At 44.5% G+C, this 19,877-nt stretch overlaps 1 protein-coding gene across 2 annotated transcripts in view; it reads left to right on the forward strand.

The window, feature by feature from the left end:
• LAMA3 (laminin subunit alpha 3) overlaps positions 1-17,597 on the forward strand; it is a 249,718-nt gene extending 232,121 nt beyond the window's left edge. For both annotated transcript variants that reach the window (XM_041769356.1, XM_041769364.1), the window contains 8 exons: positions 2,100-2,269; positions 6,217-6,400; positions 8,694-8,834; positions 12,647-12,806; positions 12,902-13,032; positions 14,712-14,805; positions 16,231-16,350; positions 17,064-17,597. In XM_041769356.1, the coding sequence (XP_041625290.1) occupies positions 2,100-2,269; positions 6,217-6,400; positions 8,694-8,834; positions 12,647-12,806; positions 12,902-13,032; positions 14,712-14,805; positions 16,231-16,350; positions 17,064-17,209 (1,146 nt within the window). In that variant the 3' untranslated portion in view covers positions 17,210-17,597. The remainder of the gene's footprint in view (positions 1-2,099; positions 2,270-6,216; positions 6,401-8,693; positions 8,835-12,646; positions 12,807-12,901; positions 13,033-14,711; positions 14,806-16,230; positions 16,351-17,063) is intronic.
• The last annotated feature ends 2,280 nt before the right edge of the window (positions 17,598-19,877 follow it).

The following is a 19,877-nucleotide window of genomic DNA, read 5'->3' on the forward strand; positions in this document are numbered from 1 at the left end:
GGCAGGATGTGAGTGCTACTCAGGTACAAGACACCTCCTATACATTCCCTTTGATCTTCACTAGTCTGCGTACTGTCTCTTTCAGTTCTCACCATATGCCTCTGAGAGCAGAAAGAAATACCAACTCTACAGGTGAGGAAACTGAGTCTCAGGTTAAAAAATAATAATAATAACAGCTTGCCCAAGAGCACCCAGTCAGTAAATGGTAGTCTTAGAATTCAAACTTAGGCCTGTAGATCTCAAGGAATGTTCTCTTAAGACCACATACTGTGGCCTCTATAGGCTTGGAAAGCTTGGTGAACAAGGGAAATTGGGTGGAGAAAGGAAAATGAAGGAGGTAAGCTCAGAATTCCACGTTTGAGCCACATCAGGCATAAGATGGCCTGATGTAATTTGATTTTTTCTATAGTCAGCATGAAGCCATTGAAGGGACTGCTTTAAGTCATGTTTAGAGATTAATACAGTGGCAGTAGCCTGTGGCATGGTTTGGTGAGGGAATGTTCTAGAGACAAGGAGTCAAACTGGCTAACTACTTCAACGGTCCAGGCAAGAGAGTCAGAAGCCTGATGTTCAGGGCAGAGGAACTAGGACTGAAAAGGAAAGAGTTGATATTGTGCCGTAGAGATGAAGCAGGACATGGAAACTAAGCTCGGGGAAAAGGCAAGGGAGGTGGGTATCTGTGATGGCCAAGGCGTAGGGCCTGGGTGCCTTGAAAGAGGGGAGTGCCATTATGAGAAGGAAGAGTTGGTGGCAAAAGGTATTTATGGAAACCGTTCATCTTGATGTTACTGCTCTTGATACACAAAGAATTTTTCAGGGAGGGAGTGAGGCTCCATTGCTATGAGTCCCAGACAAGAAGCTCCACTAGGATCCAGGTTTGCCTGGATTTGGAGTGGTTTTAAGCAATTCATTTAACTTTCTGGTGGGTATGATTGCGCATCTCCACCCAGCAATGTGTAAGCACAAGATGTTTTAAACAACTGGTATCAGGTTTCCATTCTGAGCACCCTATCCAGGATCGGGTCCAAGAAGAAAACCTGATCTTGGAGGAATTTAAATTTGTTGGGAAGTCTTCAGCCATTAGCTCCAGTGTAAAATGGCTTAAACATTGAGATCCATAAAGTCACATCATGGACAGTTTGGAGGAGGTAGGGCTTGAGGCCAGGCCCGTCTCAGCTCACCTCAGCTCCATCCTGCGTAGCCCGGGGCTTCGTGTAGTCACCGGATGATGCCCCGCACCAGATCCACAGGTCAGCTCTGCTTTATTAGTGAAGAACTTTTCCTCAGAGGCCCCCTCCCCTCCACGTTCCCCTCCACGTTCATTGGCATAGAGGGAGGTTACGTGTTCGTCCCTCAACCAATCCCTGGCAAGCAACTCCCTGCCCCTCACTTTGACAAATAAGAGATCCCAGTGTAGCTCTGAGTCTTGGGGGAGTCAAACTCTGGGCTGTGCCTGGCTGGAAAAAAGGGAGAACGGCCGGAGAGTCTCAGTTTCTACAACGATTTTTCAAGTCCTACTTGAAATTTATTGCAGTTCTTTTTCAGCTTTAAAACTTTGTTCGGTTCAAAAGCTCAATGCATCGTCCAGCTCACGACACACATCTGTGAATGGGTCAATTCTGATTAAAGTGGAGACAGGCTGTGGTCCTCCCCCTCCCACCCCCGTCCCCCGCCCTGCCGGACACACACCTTCTGGTTCCTGCTCTGTTTTTGCTCTGCCCTGCTGCAAAAACCCAGGTGAATGGCTCCAGAAGAGGTGGCAGGTTGGCGGCTCCATGTCCTACTGCCATGTCTGCAGGTCTCCTGCTGCTGGAGAAATGCTGGCTCTCTCTCAAGGGACACTATGATTATTCCACAGCTCTAAGGTGGGGAGGGGCTCTGCATACCCACTGGGTCCAGGCACAGCAGCTGTCAGGAAAAAGACCAGACTTGTGTCGGATGGGAAGAACATGCATCCTCCCTAAGGATGGATTCATCTCTGTTGAATTCATCCCCTAGGATCAAAGTAAAAACTGAACAAGGCACTTGGCAAGATAAGTATTCTTTACTCTTTCCCCTGATAATTAGCTGTCCTAAGTTTTTACTTCTCTACCTTGCAGCCATTACAGGACACACCAGTGGCCTCCCCAAGGAGCATGGAGATGTGGCGAGAGGCCCAGTCTTGCCTACCACCTCTGCAGGCCCCGACCAGTTCCGGAGCCTTCAGGTTTGGGGACAGTCCCACCAGCCACTTGCAATTCACGATTCCCCAGGAGCTGGTGAAGCCCAGGTATTTTTTAATTTTCCTGCCCCACACCAACTCAGAACTGGATTGCAATTCTACCCCAGAGCAGGCCAGCCAGCATGACACCATGCATCTGTCCCCAGTGAGGTGATGCTACCACTTTTGTGGAAAGAGTTGCTGGCCTGCCCAGGACACAGAGCCTGACTGCCCAAGTGCATTCCCTCCCCGCAGCTGGAAGGCACACGTGACATGTGCTGCTCTGAGGCTGAAACAATCAGCTCGGCTCTGGTGTAGAATTGACGGTGTTCTAAAAATAAGACTGATACTTCTTTTCAAAGCTGCTATTTATTTCTATGATAAATCACCTTTCTTCTCTGCATTCTATAGTCAGAGAAAAATAATTCTTTTAAGTAGACTCAGTGCCAGATAGATCATTTTTAGAGAGTACTTTTAGAGAGTTCTTGTGCTAACAAGTTGCACCTCTTCTGGAGAGAACAGAGATATTAATTATGTCAGAAAGAAAAAACAGTAGGAAAACAAGGTTTGTCATTTTCATGTGATTTGGAGACATAAATAGCAAGGTGCCAAAATTCCTTTATGATTTATGTACAGAAGCAGCATTTCCCAGGGATCAAAGTGGCCTGGCTTTAAGACCAAGCTTTCAATCCCCCACTCAGCCCCTTGCTGGCTGTGTGACCTCAGGCCATTTGCCAGTTCGATCTTCTGGGATGCTGATGTCAAGATGGGATTAGATGTGCAAGAGATGTATTGTTCCTGTGGGAGACAAAGGTAGAGGGAGCAGGGGTTGACGGGAAGATCCTTCTGCTGAAACAGGGGACCCACACTGTGAATGATGATGGGGAAGCTGTGAGCAAAGGCCACCTCTTAGAAGAGTGTTGGGTATAAGTGGCCTGGCTCTAGTTTTGCTGCCAAGCTGAGTCCTTGGCTAGGAGTCACCCATATGTAGATATGAGGGCACGGGGGCTGGGAGCTGCCACCCACTGGGCCCCTGCAGCAGATTCACTCAAAGGGAGTTTGGAGCAGCAAGTCTATGGACACCGTAGGCTGTTTTCCAGCTTTTCTAAGCCTCAGCTTTCTCTCCAAGAACTTGGCATCATCCTGCGCATCTCACGTATTTTCTCAAGTTGCTACATGTCTTTGAACCTGTTTTCTCACCAGTTAAATGAGGTTGATAATGCTTTCCTTGCAGGGAGGAGATGTAGTAGCTTGTAAGGGGCCCTTGGAGGCCCACTCAATAAGCCAAGGGCATGATTCACAGGCAGATGTGAGGGCCAGAAAAGGGAAGGGTGGGGCTCGGAAGGAGAACCCTATGCCAGCAGCTCCGCATCCCCATCTGCACCATAGGAAGGGTTGGGATCCCCGATTTGCCAGAACTGTGCTAGTAGGGCCTGAGAAGTGGGGTCCCACTGAGTTAGTAGCCCTCCCCAGGGCTCCCTCTCAGAGGAAGTCCCACTCCCCATCACTGGGCTCTTGGTCAGGCTGGCCTGAAGGACAGCACTCTCCGTGCAGATGCCGCCCAGCCTTGGTGCCCTCCTGCCTAGGCTCTGCTGCTGCTTCGCCAGCTCTGCCCTCTGCACTCCCCGCAAAGCCCCTTTCTGTCGCATGTCTCCTCTCGGAGCACACTTGGTGTGGTGAGTTCACTAGCTTCTTCTGATGATTCAGCCCCGGCACCTTCTCTCACAACACCAAATTATATGTAATGAATGGGAAAAGGAACATTTTTAAAGGGGGAGTGGAAAAAGTTCATCATGAATAGACATAATTTTTAAATTCTTGAAGTCTGAAAAATTTTGGAGCAATCAGAGTGTATGCAAGTCCAGAATATGGGACTGTTCCGTTGTTCTCATTCTAATTTATCTTCTACCAATTCTTTGCCTCTCCCTTAAAATGCTGCACCACTATTTTATCCTTTTGATGAATGTATAAAAATGCCACTTCGCTCTCTGCCTTATTCTCCTATCCACCAGCAATGAAGAGTCAGAGCTACAGTATCATACGCTGGGGGTTGAATCTACTGCTATCTTTTCTGGGTGTTAGACAGTTAGCCTTTTATGAAAGAAAGCTGCTTTAAGAAATAACTCTGGAAAGCAAATGTCAAGCCTGATAACCAAGCCCACATATGTAAAGTACTTTAATTCTGTAGCAAGTTCGAATATCCTCCTTAAATTGGCTAGCCCTCATCCTCCAAACCTCCGCACACAGCTACACCAAGAGAAATATTGAGCGGTGTCACCATCTGGTTGGTTTAATTTAACAAATATAGATTTCTCTTTCATTTTGAAGAACATCACCCTCAAGGAAACTCGTTAACCTAAAAAATTCAAGTATCTCAGTGTCTGCTCAGCCTCACAGCATTAAAAAGCAAAAAGAAGAAACAGTGTCATTTTCTCTAGCACTTCCTGATTCTGCCTCCAAGTTTTCCATTTACCATTGAATCCAACTATTTAAGTAATTATTTAATTCAACTCGACTGTTTGTCGAGTGCCTGCTGTGTATGAGGCACCCACCAGGCGTACAGCTTTAAGCAGGAGAGACCTAGGTTTTGCCTTCCATCCAGCATGCCTCCTGGGATCTGTATCCCCCACCACTTTGGCACACTGCACTTCTGGGTACCCATCAGTATACCTGTGCACCGGATAGAAACAGCCCAAGAACGAAACTTCCGTCACTGCATTCCCCGGCCCCACAACAGTGCCTTATACATGCTACACACTCATTAAATATCTGTTGGATGCACGGGTGGGTGGCTAAATGAGTAAATGTGAGTTCCCATTCAAAGTCAATCTAGTGTAGCCAGATGTGCATATGATATGTAACCATTATGCAAAAGAATATTAGCTTTCATTTTCTTCTTTTACTGTATGGTGCTTGCTTAATTCCTATTCCATCGTAGGGGGGTCTTAAGGTCCAAGAAGCATAAAGGGGTGGGAGAAGGTGGGTCTGTACTCTTCTGCCTGTGATAAATCTGTATTACAGTAAGAAAATGTTTCACTAATGCTTAAATCAAAACCTTGCTATTCCAATTGCCCTAGCCCCCCACACAATTCCCCTTACAACTTTCCTCTCCTTGCATGTATACAAAATATGATCCACATTCACTGGGTTAAAATGGTACTGGTTGCTACGTGAAATAAGCCATTAGTCACAGACAGCTGAATACTATATAATTCCACTTATATGAGGGTCCTAGAGTAATCAAACTGAGAGAGATGAGGAAGGAGAATGGTGGTCGCCAGGGGCTTTTGGGGGGGGGGACAGGGAATGCAGAAACGTTATTTAATGGGTACAGAACTTTGGTATTGCTCAACTCCAAAGAGAGTTCTGGAGACTGGTTGCAAATGTGAATGTACTTAACCCTACTGTAAACTTTAAAAAGATTAAAGTGGCAAATTTTATATTGTGTATGTGCTTTATCATGATTTTTAAATTTTTAAAAAAATTGTTAAAGATTTTATTTACTTATTCATGAAAGACACACAGAGAGAGGCAGAGACCTAGGCAGAGGGAGAAGCAAGATTCCTGTGGGGAGCCTGATGCGGGACTTGATCCCAGGACCCCAGGATCATGACCTGAGCCAAAGGCAGACGCTCAACCACTGAGTCACCCAGGTTTCCCACCAGGATTTTTTTAAATGTAGATTTAAAACAAAAACAAAAACAAAAACGGTAAGGCACCTTCTTTCATGCCATGTGCTGGGACTTAACACCAGGAGTACGTTTGCCATAGAGCTTCCTCATTATCCCCCAATACAGTCAGAAAATCATACACAAAACTTTTAATAGCGGGACCCTAAGAGCGTTTAAAAATTCCCCAAGAGATAGGCCATTTAATCAGTACATGCCTTAGTTTATTTGTTTGAATAATGTGGGTTGGGGTGTTTGTGCCTCACCCTCTCTCCTGGCTTCAGGGACTCAGAAAAACACTAAAACCTCTCTTTTTCTTCCTTGCCTATTGCTTTATTCTCCCCACAGGTCACGGTTTGCTGTGGACGTGCAGACAGCTTCCTCCAGAGGGCTGGTGTTCTACACGGGCACCAAGAACTCCTATATGGCTCTTTATCTCTCAAAGGGGCGGCTCATCTTCGCTCTGGGGGCAGGAGGGAAGAAGCTGAGGCTCAAGAGCAAGGAGAAGTGCAATGATGGGAAATGGCACACGGTAAGAGCTGGGGCTGCGTGAGCCGCTCTGGTGGCTGCAGAATTCACTGTGGTGTAGCCGGAGGGGAGTCTCAGCATTCTCTCAGCCAAGAGGCACAGCACTGGTACAGCCTGTGTGCTCAGAGGCACCGAGCACCCCAGCACCTTGGCAACGGAGACTGCTGCCGGCAATTGCAATGACGTGGTGCCTGGAAGTCTCCATGCTGAGCTGCGCTTTATTCACTGCTGCTTCAGTCCTGCGGTGCCTCCTCCCTGGGCAGTGGCCCCGTGCCCCTTCCCACCCCTGCTTCCTGGACCATTGGTCTCTGTCAAGACAATGCCCAGGTGTCTGGGGCCCTCTCCCAGCCAAGAATGCCTTCTGCATAACACAAGCTTAAAGACCCACATCCTTAGCTTTCCAGATCTTGCCTGAAGACATCCCAGATTTCAAGAGATACAGTTTAAGGCAAGAAGGGACTTTTTTTTTCCCTGATGAGGGAACTGGAATTCAAAACACTTAAGTGGCTTGACAAGTTATCCTCACTCAGTCTCTGAACAAATATTGAGTGAGCTGCCATCCTGGGGCATATAAACAAAAATCCCCATTAATTCCAGTTAGCTAGATACTGCTTGGAGGAAGCACTAAAGCCAGGTAAGGACATGTCTGAGTATGGGACAGTGTCAGACAGGGTAGTGAGGGAAAGCTGGCTTCGGGAAGTGACAATCATGTGAAGTTGTAGGCAGGGTGTTCCAGGTGAGGGGATCAGCAAGTCTAAAGACCCTGAGATAGGAACCAGCTGAGTGAACAGGACAGAAAGGAGAGCTGGGATTCAAGAGAGAGGCAGGGTCCACATCAAACATTGAAGCCAAGATGAGGACTCAGATTTTACTCTGAGTGTGCCTGAGACTTCTGAAGAATCTTTAAAAAGGAGCATTGCATGAATAGATGGATATTTTCAAAGCTGTTTTTAGCTAAAGAGGTGCGATGAGGGTAAGAGGGGAAGTAAGGGGGCCAGATGGACACAAATGCCTTTGCTTCGAGAAGCCGCGATCAGAAGTGCACTGTCTAGGATGTTCTCCGAAAACTGAGAGGGCTTGCCGATGGATTGCATGCAGAGTGTGAGAGAAAGAGGGGTCAGTATCAAGTCCTGTGACTTGGGGCCAGCAATTGGGTCAGTAGAGGGACTGCTATTGAGACACAGAAGATGGGGAGGAAGGGCATGTGGCTGAGAAAGGAGCACTTTAGAGCTGGGGAAGAATAAGGGTGCTGCTGTGAACATCCTAGGGCTGGGTTCCCTGGCAGACATTCAAGCCCACCATTGTAGACAGGAACGGCCAGAGGTTGCAGCTGGGAATATACGTTGGGGAGTCACTAGTGGACAGTATTATTGCCGTGAGATGGCTGAGTGTACCCCAGAGCCCAGGGATCTGGACTTCTAACGAAGAGTTGAAAATGTGTGCTCTCTTGATAATAAAGAAGTAGCCATTGGCCCTTTACTCCAGGAGCCCTGCTGAGAAATTTTTTTTTTAAGTTTTTATCCATTTATATGAGAGAGAGAATGAGAGGAGGGGAGGAGCAGAAGGAGAGGAAGAGGCAGGCTCCACCCAAAGTGGGGCTCGATCCCTGGACCCTGAGATCATGACCTGAGCTGAAACCAAGAGTCAGATGTTCAGTCGACTGAGCCATCCAGGCACAGCGAGGCATCTTTTTTTTTTTAAAGCTCACTTTTCTAGCCTACTCTATCCAGTATCTAACATCGTCTCACAAAATGGTGATGATAATACTAGGGAGAAAAATTTCTGATTTTATAAAGCTCCTTGAAGAAACAGGGAAACATTGTGGGTTTTTTTTAAGATTTTTAATTTATTTATTCACAGAGACAGAGAGAGAGAGGCAGAGACACAGACAAAGGGAGAAGCCGGGTCCATGCAGGGAGCCCGACGTGGGACTCGATCCCAGGTCTCCAGGATCACACCCCAGGCTGCAGGTGGCACTAAACCACTGCTGCACCACCGGGGCTGCCTGGTAACATTGTTTTTAAAAAGTGTCCTGTGGGACCCCTGGGTGGCTCAGTGGTTGAGCATCTGCCTTCAGGTCAGGTCGTATCCTGGAGTCCTGGTATCTAGTCCCACATCGTCCTCCCTGTGGGGAGTCTGCTTCTCCCTCTGCCTGTGTCTCTGCCTCTCTCTATGTGTCTCTCATGACTAAATAAATAAAATCCTTAAAAAAAAAAAAGTATCCTGTGACCAAGAATAAAGTACATCACCAATTGTCAAAGATAAAAAATGATTAATATATTTTCTTTACTCTTAAGGTGGTGTTTGGGCAAGATGACAAGAAGGGGCACCTAATTGTGGATGGTCTGAGGGCCCGGGAGGGAAGTTTGCCTGGAAATTCCACCTTCAGCCTCACAGCACCTGTTTACCTGGGATCATCTCCCGCAGGGAAGCCAAAGGTAAATAGCTATGTTTCACCAACGCACAAAAAGATACTCAGCATCACTAATCATGAGCGAAATGCAAATCAAAGGCACAATGAGTTATCACCTCACAACTGTCAGAATGGTTATTATCAAAAGGACAAGAAACAACAAGTGTTGGCAAGGATGTGAGGAAAAAGGAACCCTCATGCACTGTTGGTAGGACTGTAAATTGGTGCAGCCACTGTGGAAAACAGTATGGAGGTTCCTTAGACAATTAAGAACAGAAATTCCATCCAATCCTGTAATTCCACTGCTGAGTATTTACCCAAAGAAAATGAAGAAAGATGCTAATTCAAAAAGATATATGCACCCCATGTTTATTGTAGCATTATTTTCAATAGCCAAGATATGAAAGCAACCCAAGTGTCCACTGATAGATGAATGGATAAAAAAGATGTGATACACACACACACACACTCACACTGGAATATTAGCCACAAGAAAGAATGAAAACTTGCCATTTATGACAAGAGAGTTGGACCCAGAGGCTATTTTGCCAAAGGAAATAAGTCAGGCAAATACCATATGATTTCACTTATTTGTAGAATCTAAAAAACAAAACATATGAACATATAAGCAAAAATGAAATAGACGTAAATACAGAGAACAAACTGGTGTTTGGCAGGAGAGGAGGTAGGGGATGGGTCAAATAGGAGAAAGGGATTAAGAGGTACAAATTTCCAGTTGTAAAATAAATAAGTCATGAGGATGTAAAGCACAGCATCAGGTGGATGGTCAATAATATTGTCATAACTTTGTATGGTGATGGACAGTAAATACACTTAGCATGGTAAGCATTTCATGCAAAAAAATAAAGTTATGCTTTAGAACTTATATAAAAATAATTTACCTTATAATTATGAAGGTTATCAAAAGGTACAAACTTCCAGTCATAAAATAACTAAGTCCTGGGAATATAATGTACATTACAGTGACCACAGTTAATATATTGTATTTTATGTTTGGAAGTTGCTAAGAGAGTAAATCATAAAAGTTTTTATCATAAGAAAAAAAGGTTTGTAACTATATGTAGCAATGGATGTTAACTAGACTTATTGTGGTAATCATACCAATATGTGTATGTATATATATATATATATATATATATATATATATATATATATAAAGAGAGAGAGAGAGAGAGAGAGAGAATTGCTATGCTATGTTGTACAACTGAAAATAATATGGTATATGTCAATTATATCTCAGTTTAAAACATTTTAATATATAATAATTGTAATTATGTAAGATATTCAAGAATCTCAAACTATTTTCAACAGTCTTTTAAATTATCTAATTAATGTCCCGAAGCCCACAGAAAATATTCCCCATTCCCAACCCTTCACTTTTAAAGTTCAGCTTGAGACACAGGCTTGAAGGAGTGAATCTAAGGCTTTTCCATGGTTTTATAGACATGAATTTTTTCTCTTCCAGAGAATGCAGAAACATAGGTTTTAGGTTACAGATGGAGAATTTTTATTAAGGTTTTTTGATTAAACTTTAGCAATATGTGCCACCTTCAACATGTTTGCCAAGATTTAAAAAAAATTACTTAATAGCTTGTTCTTTGTCAACTCACTATTTAAGTTTTTTAAGTTATTTTTTTGGCATGTGCTTGTGAACTGGGTGGTGGGGGAGGGGCAGAGAGAGAGAATCTTCAGCACACTCCACACTCAGCACAGAGCCAGAGGCAGGGCTCAATCTCACAACCCTGAAATCATGACCTGAGCTGAAATTAAGAGTTGGAAACTTAATTAACTGAGCCACCCCGGTGCCCTAAATTTAAGTTTATTTTAAAAGGATGTCTTCCCATAAATGGAAACCCAGTATTTTTTTTACCATAAAGTGTAAGTAACCATAAAATAAATAGATGTAAACAAATGGTGTGATGTTTGCTTGCAGTGCAGCAGGAAGGGCCAAGACTCAAATCTGGGCCTGGAAATGGACATAATTTGAACAGGAAATTTCAGCCAACTTGGATTGTAGGCATGCAGACTGACCTAGCCTAGGCCACCATACCTTTGCCTGGGTTCAGCCTGGCCCACTTGAGTTTTGCAATGGGGTTTGAGTCAAAGCCCCAGCAAGTCATAAAGTATTGTTTTGCTTTATTTTATATTCTACAGATCTTATATATATATTTATAACATATCATATAGTTATATATAATTAATATATATTAATACTGCATATAGTAATAATACATTATTATATATAATGACTATTATGTAATATATATGATATATTGTATAATACACATATGATGTATAACATTAATTGCCGAGGAGAATCCTCGATGTTAATGTTTACTTTTCTTTTTCTTTTAAGATTTTATTTATTTATTCATGAGAGACACCAAGAGAGGGGCAGAGACATAGGCAGAAGGAGAAGCAGGCTCCCTGCGGGGAGCCTCATGTGGGACTCGATCCCGGCACTCCGGGATCACAGCCTGAGCCAAAGGCAGACGCTCAAACACTGAACCACCCCAGGTGTCCCTAATGTTTACTTTTCGGTAACCTCTGTACCTATTTCCCTCTCAGAGAAATCACAGGATAGGGTAGCTATTCAAGAGCACAGTATGGCTATTCTTTTGACCTGGATAGGTCACCCTCAGCACTTAATATATGGGACGACCCGTAGTACTGCATCTACATCACTCTTACAAACTGAGTTTCCTCATGCAGCTTTCCTTTCACTCAAGGGTGCAAACCATGGCTTCCCCTCCTCCACACCCTTTCCTTCAATCAATGTCTTTCTCTGAATATCAAAATCTGCAGTGGGTTGTTAGGGATTCAGTTAGGGATCACCTTCCCTGGAGAGTCGAAGTGGTTTCAGATACATGCTCTTCATTGTATTAGATGGTAAATCTTAAGAATCTAAAAATTTCACCAGGAGTCCAATTGGTAGTTTATTGTTGACACTGACACCATATGCATCTCTACTAATATCCCCATGTCTTAAAATGATCATACACTGCATCTGTTTTGTAGGATTCCAGAGTCCTAAAAGCCTTTATTCTGGAAGGGGGTTTAAGGATTTTATTCAGTGATTCTTACATTTTTTTGAAAATTTCTCAAAAGTTACAGCCTTTCTTCCCAGAAAAATGCACATATGGAGAGCATCTGGTATGTAATTTAAGGGATCACAGAACCCTAGAGGTGCATCCTTGGGCCCCAGGTGAAGAGCCCATGTTCCAGGCCACCTTTAGGTGCTCTGTGCCTGCCCCCCGATGCTGTGCATTGTGTCTTATTTTAACTCCACCGCTTTCGTGATTTGGTGGTGGTGCACTGAGCCCAATAATGTAGGCAGCTTTTTTACACTTTATTATTTTCGGAATGCTTTGGCCTCTTTTTCAGTCAGCTGCCCTGCATTAAGCAATCACATAGGCTCATGAAACCTGAAGAAGTGGTTTGTACCTGCAAAGAGACGGTGAGATCTGTATTCAGCGAGGTGGAAATTTCCCCTGTTGCAGCCCTTTCTGTGTGGACCAGGGTCGGGTCACTGACCAGCACTAGCTAGCAAGCTGCACTGCCCCTGCCCCTGCACACACACCACTTGGTTTGGTGGCACCCTCAGACTTCAGCCACCCACCGGACATCTGGTATGCAGGTTTTTCTTGGCAGTGTGGGCAGGGAGCCAAACACAACAGTCAGGCCCACCTGACTCTGAAGCAAGATAGATGAATCCCCCTACCTGCCCCCTTTATAGGCAACTGCAACCTTGGCTGCCCACGTGTGTCTGGGAGCTGTGGCTTAATGAAGTTTGCTTTCTCTTCCACTTGGTTGCAGAGCCTCCCCCAAAACAGCTTTGTGGGATGCCTGAGGAATTTTCAGTTGGATCTGAAACCCCTGGACACCCCTTCTGCAAGTGTTGGTGTGTCGCCCTGCCTGGGTGGCTCTTTGGAGAAAGGCATTTATTTCTCCCAGGAAGGAGGTCATGTCATCCTAGGTAAGGGGCAGTTTGGAAAAGATTGTGTCTCTGAGTCTAAAGAACTCCATCTTTTCTCTTGAATTATGATGTTTTACCTTTTTTTCTTTTGAAAGCTAACTCTGTGCTATTGGGGCCCGAATTTAAGCTGGTCTTCAGCATTCGCCCAAGAAGCCTCACTGGCATCCTAATGCACGTCGGGAGTCAGCCAGGGAGGTATTTATGTGTTTATATGGAGGACGGAAAGGTACGTACTGTTTGATGACAAGGTCTATGGGTTTAAGTAGAACCACTTTCATTTCAGGACACCACAGTAGATGGAGTTGTGAGGGAGTGGGATCCCATCTTGTTTTAAGAGACGTGATTTTAGGACTTAGTGTTTTGTTTTGTTTTTTTTAGCGTATCGTTTGGTCGTCGTTTGGTCATCTTTAAAATTGGAAAAACTCAAATAAGCTGGGCTGAAATCTAACTGCACCACTTAGTTATATGGCCCCCCAGGGAAGTTACTTAACCTACTTCATATTCACTTTCTTTATCTTTAAAATGTGGATAATAATGCTTATATCTTAGAGCTTTTGCCATATACTGTCATATACTCGATAAATGTTCATTTTTCTCTCCTCCCCTTCATATCCCTTGTCACATCTCTACTTTTATTCATAAGGGCAGTACCAGAAGTCAAGGGATAGATGTTCTCAACAGAAGTCTATAGCATGTCATACCCAGGCCCATGGCCTGGTGTCTACTGAATCAGTTTCAGATTTCCCGTATGGTCCCTACACCAACCCACCAGCCTCTCTGGCTCCTGCAGCCAGGCTGGCCCCTGGGTCTGCCCTCCGGGCTTCCTTTGGCTTGGCATGGATTCCTCCCTCAGTGTACGTTTCTACTGCTCATCCTGCCCTCCCTCATGGGCCTGGTCATTACGCTATTCTCACCACCAGGTTGTATCTATTGCCTTTTCAAAAACTCTTGTAAAAAACAAATCCTTCCAGGAAGGCCTCAAGGCAAAGAGCAAATAATGATAATCTTAAGGAGCAAAAACTCAACTGAGTAAATTTGAAGATCTAATTGACTTTATTAATCAATTCATGAACCAGGCAGCATTTCATCTAGCCTTGAGTGAGGTCTGGCTTCTCAGGAAAGGGGGAGGGGTGGGAGGGGGAGAGGCTCTAGGAGGGCTTCTGGGGAGGAAATACACACACAAAAATCAGGACCTGGATGACCTTCATAACAGCAGTGACATTGTTCAGCTGGAAAATTGCCTGAGAATTGGCTGCCCTATTGAGCTACATGCAAATTAAATGCAAATTAGTTACCAACTTGCTTATTTTTCTCCTCGCCTTTGTTCACCTTGGTTCAGCCCTTGGCCCTGGCCCAGAGAGTGGGAATGCGAGATTCTGCACGCTAGCACCAAGTGCCTGACCCCTGACACATGCCCGGTACAAAAGCAATCAGTTAGCTTGCTGAATTCCTTGAACAAGAACCCCATCGAAGGCATGCATTCATGGAGTTATTAAAATTGTCTGGCCCTTGCAGAGGGGTGCAGGCCTCAGCCAGCACTTTTGCCTTTCAAATTTCACATCCTTCTAAATGGAGCCACTGTCACGTATTAATAGCAGGGGAAGGTCTTCAATGCTCATCAGTGCCCTTTGAGTAGAGCCTGACAGAGGAGGGGCATGGATGGGGAGGGCAGCGCCCATCACCTTAGGCAGCAACTTCAGGCTGGGCCCTGGGTTTGTAGCTTGCTTGCCTGGAAGGGAGGCAGCAGAGAGATTCCTGCAAAGCCTTCGCCTGGTACAATCACCTGCTGTGGGAGGGGGCTTGTGTCTAAAGTGCTTCAGGGTGGTGGGGGGTTGAGAAGGGAAGAAAGCAGGGAAGTTGGCTCCCCCAGCCAGAAGGCAATAGGAAAATGCATGTGTGTTTCAGATCACGGCCTCAGTAGACAGTGAGGCAGGGGGAATCCTGACATCGATCACACCAAAGCGGTCTCTGTGTGACGGACGGTGGCACTCGGTGACAGGTATGATATCCAGTGGCCTGTTGTTCACACCCTGAAACAGTCTCCCTATCCTTCTGGACTTGAAAGTCCCAAAGGCAGCCTCAATTCCTCAATCCATTAGTGCCTGACCAGGCTGGCCACCCAGGTTAACACAGTGAGAACACGTTCATCATCAATCCTAACTATATTTATGTAATTTAGGGCTGCCGCAACCCATCCTCCAATGCAGACACAGAAATTTTTTTTTTTTTTTAGCTCAGCAAACTGAGAATCTGTGTTTGTTTTCAAGGCAGTATAACATTATGATTTAGATTTTGGCTCTGAAATCAAAAAGAACAGAGATCAAATCTCAGCCCCAGCCTTTATCTAAGTGACCTTGGGCAAGCCACTTAATTGCTCTTTATCTTCAGTTTCCTCCTCTGCACAAGGGAGGTAAAAGTAGTATCCACCTCCCAGGGCAAAAACCAAATGCAATAATATATGTAAAGCGTGCAGCAATGCCCAATACATAGTAAGTGCCTAGTAAATATCTGCTCTTACTATTGTTAAAGTTTATTGTTGGGTTGTTTTTATTCAATAACCATTTAATATGGGCAGCCCAGGTGGCTCAGCAGTTTAGGGCCACCTTCAGCCCAGGGCCTGGTCCTGGAGACCCGGGATTGAGTCCCACGTCGGGCTCCCCGCATGGAGCCTGCTTCTCCCTCTGCCTGTGTCTCTGCCTCTCTCTCTCTCTCTCTCTCTCTCTCTCTCTCTCTCTCATGAATAAATAAATAAAATCTTAAAAAAAAAAACCATTTAATATTACTGAAGGTGGTGTAGACAGATCACCAGGTGGAGAACAGGCATAGCCTCCCAAACCAAATCTGTGGTTTTATGAATAACCTGTGCACATTAGTTTGGAGAAACATTAAAACTCATTGACTAAAATACCTTTTGTACAAGAGGTAGTCTCTTCTTGTCTAATTGGAATGCCAACTCCATGGCAATTAGTTAAGATTGTTAACATTGGGAGAATTTTATTTGGAGGGTAAAAAGCGACTCCATTTTCAGAAGTCAGTGTGTCCCTGGAAAGAAGCTAAGATAGCATGGAATAAACATGGCCTGTGAAGACTGGGGTTGGAATCCCAACTCATTCAACTTATAACCAAGCCATCTTGTCAGGCTCAATACTTGAGAGTCATAGTCTCTTGTCTGGGAAAGAAGAATGATAATATCTTCCTCACAGATTCATTTTAGAATTAAATTCTATAATGTATGTAGAACACTCCAATACCACTTGGTGTTGAGAAATTAGTTGAATTTGTGTTCAGGTTGGCTGAATTCCTACCAATAGCGCTCCCACAGGAATGAGCTGAACAGAAGCCTGTGGTGACACTAGTGTAGACAGGACGCCTTTGGCAGGGCTCTCCTCGGGTAATTGACCTGACCAGCTTCCTTTCCCCCCAGTCACCATAAAACAACACATCGTGCACCTGGAACTGGACTCAGAGAATAGCTACACAACTGGACGGCTTCCCTTCCCATCTGCCAGCACTCAGGAGCCACTACATGTTGGAGGTATCCCAGGTAACTCTTGCATTGGCTTCTTCTACACCCGTGTTGCCCCGTGTCTGCTCTTAACATTTCTATCTTAACCCACTAAATCCAATGCCTTTGGTTATTAGTTGGGCAGCAGTTGGATGGACAGTGGAGACAGTGAGGCCCTTTGCTCTAACACATGGGAAAAATCTCATTGCTAGCGATGGGCAAATTGTATAGCCCAGGCCATATTACTGCTGCTGCTTCTGGTCCAAGCCTATGATTTATAAGCCCCTCCTAAGAGGCCTCATTAACCTAGAAGCCTGATATCAGCAAAGAATCAGGAAAGGGGCTGAAACTGGTCTCTCCTCTCTAGGCATTTAGTTTTACTGGTGAGTTATTAAGCTTTGGGGGGCCAGCATGGAGAATCAAGCAGGTTCTGGAATTTTGCCTGGAATGAGCCTTGTCATTCCTCCTTGTTTTATGTTCCTCCAAATAGTTTGTTAATTTTATGGGTCTTCCGTGACCCATAAAAAGCACTAGAGTCCAGAGTTGTTATCTATTGATTTAGCCTATGGAATCTCCTTCTTTGAAGATTGTGAAGAGTAGACTTGTTGCTACTTATCACAACAGGCAGGGGCATTGGGTGCATGACCCAAGACCCTCGGTACCGTTAGCTCTAATGAGACTATTTTTTAAGTTGGGTACGTTCACTTGACAGTGTGAATTACACACTGAATGCCTCTCCTTTTCTCTTGAAGCCAATTTGAAGACCCTGAAGCTGCCCGTGTGGAAATCATTTTTTGGCTGCCTGAAGAACGTTCAAGTCAACCACATTCCCATCCCTGTCACTGAAGCCTTAGATGTGCAGGGGACTGTCAGCCTGAATGGCTGTCCTGACCACTAACTCACACCTTTCCAGCAAGGGAAATCACCTTCAAAACCATGGCTACCCAACATACTTCCCTCTCTCTCTGCAAGATCATTGCTGACTTGAGATGCCATCTAGACTAGTCTAATTTTGAATTCCAACCACATTTACCGATCATTTTGGCATTTGGTGCCACATGCGTATTTTATATGAAAATCCCATATCTTGAAGATGCTGAACAAATTGTTACATGCTTTCAATAATATCTTTTTCCACTAAAAATTAAATGTCTTTTGAAAAACATTATTTTCCACCTGTTAAAAAAATAAATATCTTTCAAAGCACTTTAAAAACACAAAAAAATTGTACATGTGTTAAGGGGTTATAACTTATGGGGTTAAATAAAAGCAGTGTACTCTTTAAATTATGATGTCTTATTAGCATTAAACTAATGGCTTGATGGTCATTGTTAATCATACTAATTCTTCAGCATGTGTTCAGTGTGCTGCCTACAACATAGTTTTCCACAGATAATTGTTAAGCACATACTGGTGAGGTACTATGTGTGCTCAATGTTGGACATACAATCAGGCAAAAGAAGTAATTCCCACCCAGAAGGAATATGCAGTCCAATTGGAGAGACACACAATATTCATAAAATAGTAAATAACAAACAGAATTAATGAACCTGTATTTCCCTTTGGTTTCCTATGTACAGTGTGCTACCAACCAAGTCTAGATTATGATTATCAATTCCTTGAGGGCAAAAACTATCTAGGAGGGGAGCTGAGATAGATACACATCCTATAATTAAAGCTTTGCATGGCAAGCTAACAGGCATCAATAGGAAGGAGGAATTGCTTCTGGTTTTATCTACAAAATAATGAGCTATGTACTAGACCAGTATTATTACCTAGCACCAGTCTTCCTAATGAAGACAACTATATAAGCATTGTTGTGTCTCCTACATAGAATTTGTCCCTCAGAAGAAAAAATAACAAATAATACTAAAATTTGGACATAGTAATCCTATTTTTATTTTTATTTTTATTGCTCCCTGCCTGCCACCTCTGAAATGGAGCCACATTCCCTACAACCCAGTGCTCTCCTGACCCTCACACTGCATTCCTGTGGACATGCTTTCTAACAACCATATCTATGTAACCATGGACTATTCTCCTGGAGAGGTAGCAAGTTCTGCAACACAGAGGGCATTCAACAGAGGCTGGCACCATAGTGGGCATTAGAGGTGCTATGTTGACTCAGACATTGAATTGCATGACCTTAAGCTATGTGTTTTCTGAAAACATTTGATTTTCTTTCTTTTTTAAAAGATTTTATTTATTTTATTCATTCATGAGAGACACACAGAGAGAGGCAGGCTCCCTGCAGGGAGTCTGATGCGGGACTCAATCCCAGGACCCAGGCATCACGACCTGAGCTGAAGGCAGACGCTCAACCACTGAGCCACCCATGTGCCCCATGAAAACATTTGCTTTTCTTTTTTCTTTTTTTTTTAATATTTTATTTATTTATTCATGAGAGACACACAGAGAGAGAGGCAGAGACACAGGCAGAGGGAGAAGCCGGCTCCATGCAGGGAGCCCAACGTGGGACTTAATCCCAGGTCTCCAGGATCACACCCTGGGCCAAAGGCAGGCACTAAACTGCTGAGCCACCCAGGGATCCCCAACATTTGCTTTTCAAATGACAACTTCATCAGATGATTACCACCCAGACACTGAGTCTGCATGAGCATCCATTTTACCTGTCTTGGCACCAGCTTCACTAAATGGGTGGTTCTTTCCTCTGGGTTCATGCTGTTAATCTAACTGAAAGTCATTAGTGCTGATTATTCATTAGCACTCCTTGATTCCTTATAAAGGAACAATGAATTCACTACCACTACCAGTTTTTCTTCCGTTTGGTAGTAGCTTGAAGAACAGCAGTCCCTCTGCCTTATCTGAGTATTGTCCCAGCCACCAGAAGGCAGCTGAGTGTGTCACAGATGGAATTACCGTTAAGGAAACAGAAAGCCCTTGGTTTGCCTCCTCTCAGATTGTACATGTGTGTTCTCTGAAAAGAATGTTTACAGCTCCTCAAATGAACCACTGTACAAATTATTTGTAAACTTTAAAGTGCCACACAATTATTACCACTGGTGTTTTCTTCCTGGCTCAAAGTCTCTGATGGGTTGGGCTCACCTTTGGGGCAAGAGGCTGAGAAGAGACAGCAGGCTCTCTGGTGGTTGGCTTTGACCAGTTAATGACAGGTCTACAGTTGGTTTCACTTTGGTCCAGGAGAACGGGGGAGTGTGAGAAAGCCAACAGCACAACCATCCAGACAACAGTCACTTCAGGGGCATCAGGTAACTATGAAGCAGTCATGTGTCTTCCTGGGCTGCTTCGTTGAACACCTCCCAGAGTACCTCTTGACCTCATTTCTCAGTGCAAGGGTTACTCCTCATAACCCTCTGGCAGAGGGTAATGGCCCTGGACAGAACATGCTGACATTTCCTTCCTCCTGGGTGGGAAGTAGTCTCACTTCCCCAAAGAGAACTTTGACTTAGCTCCTTTCTGCCTACTTGCCATGCAGTGCTGCCCTGCAAAGTCCCCAGGCCCCAGCATCTGCCCTCCCAACCACATTGACTCCTGTCCCTCTCCTGGATCCCTGGCTTTCCAACTTTGTGTAGGTCAGTGCTAGC

Source organism: Vulpes lagopus, chromosome 1 (genome assembly GCF_018345385.1).
Source record: "Vulpes lagopus strain Blue_001 chromosome 1, ASM1834538v1, whole genome shotgun sequence".
NCBI lineage: Eukaryota > Metazoa > Chordata > Mammalia > Carnivora > Canidae > Vulpes > Vulpes lagopus.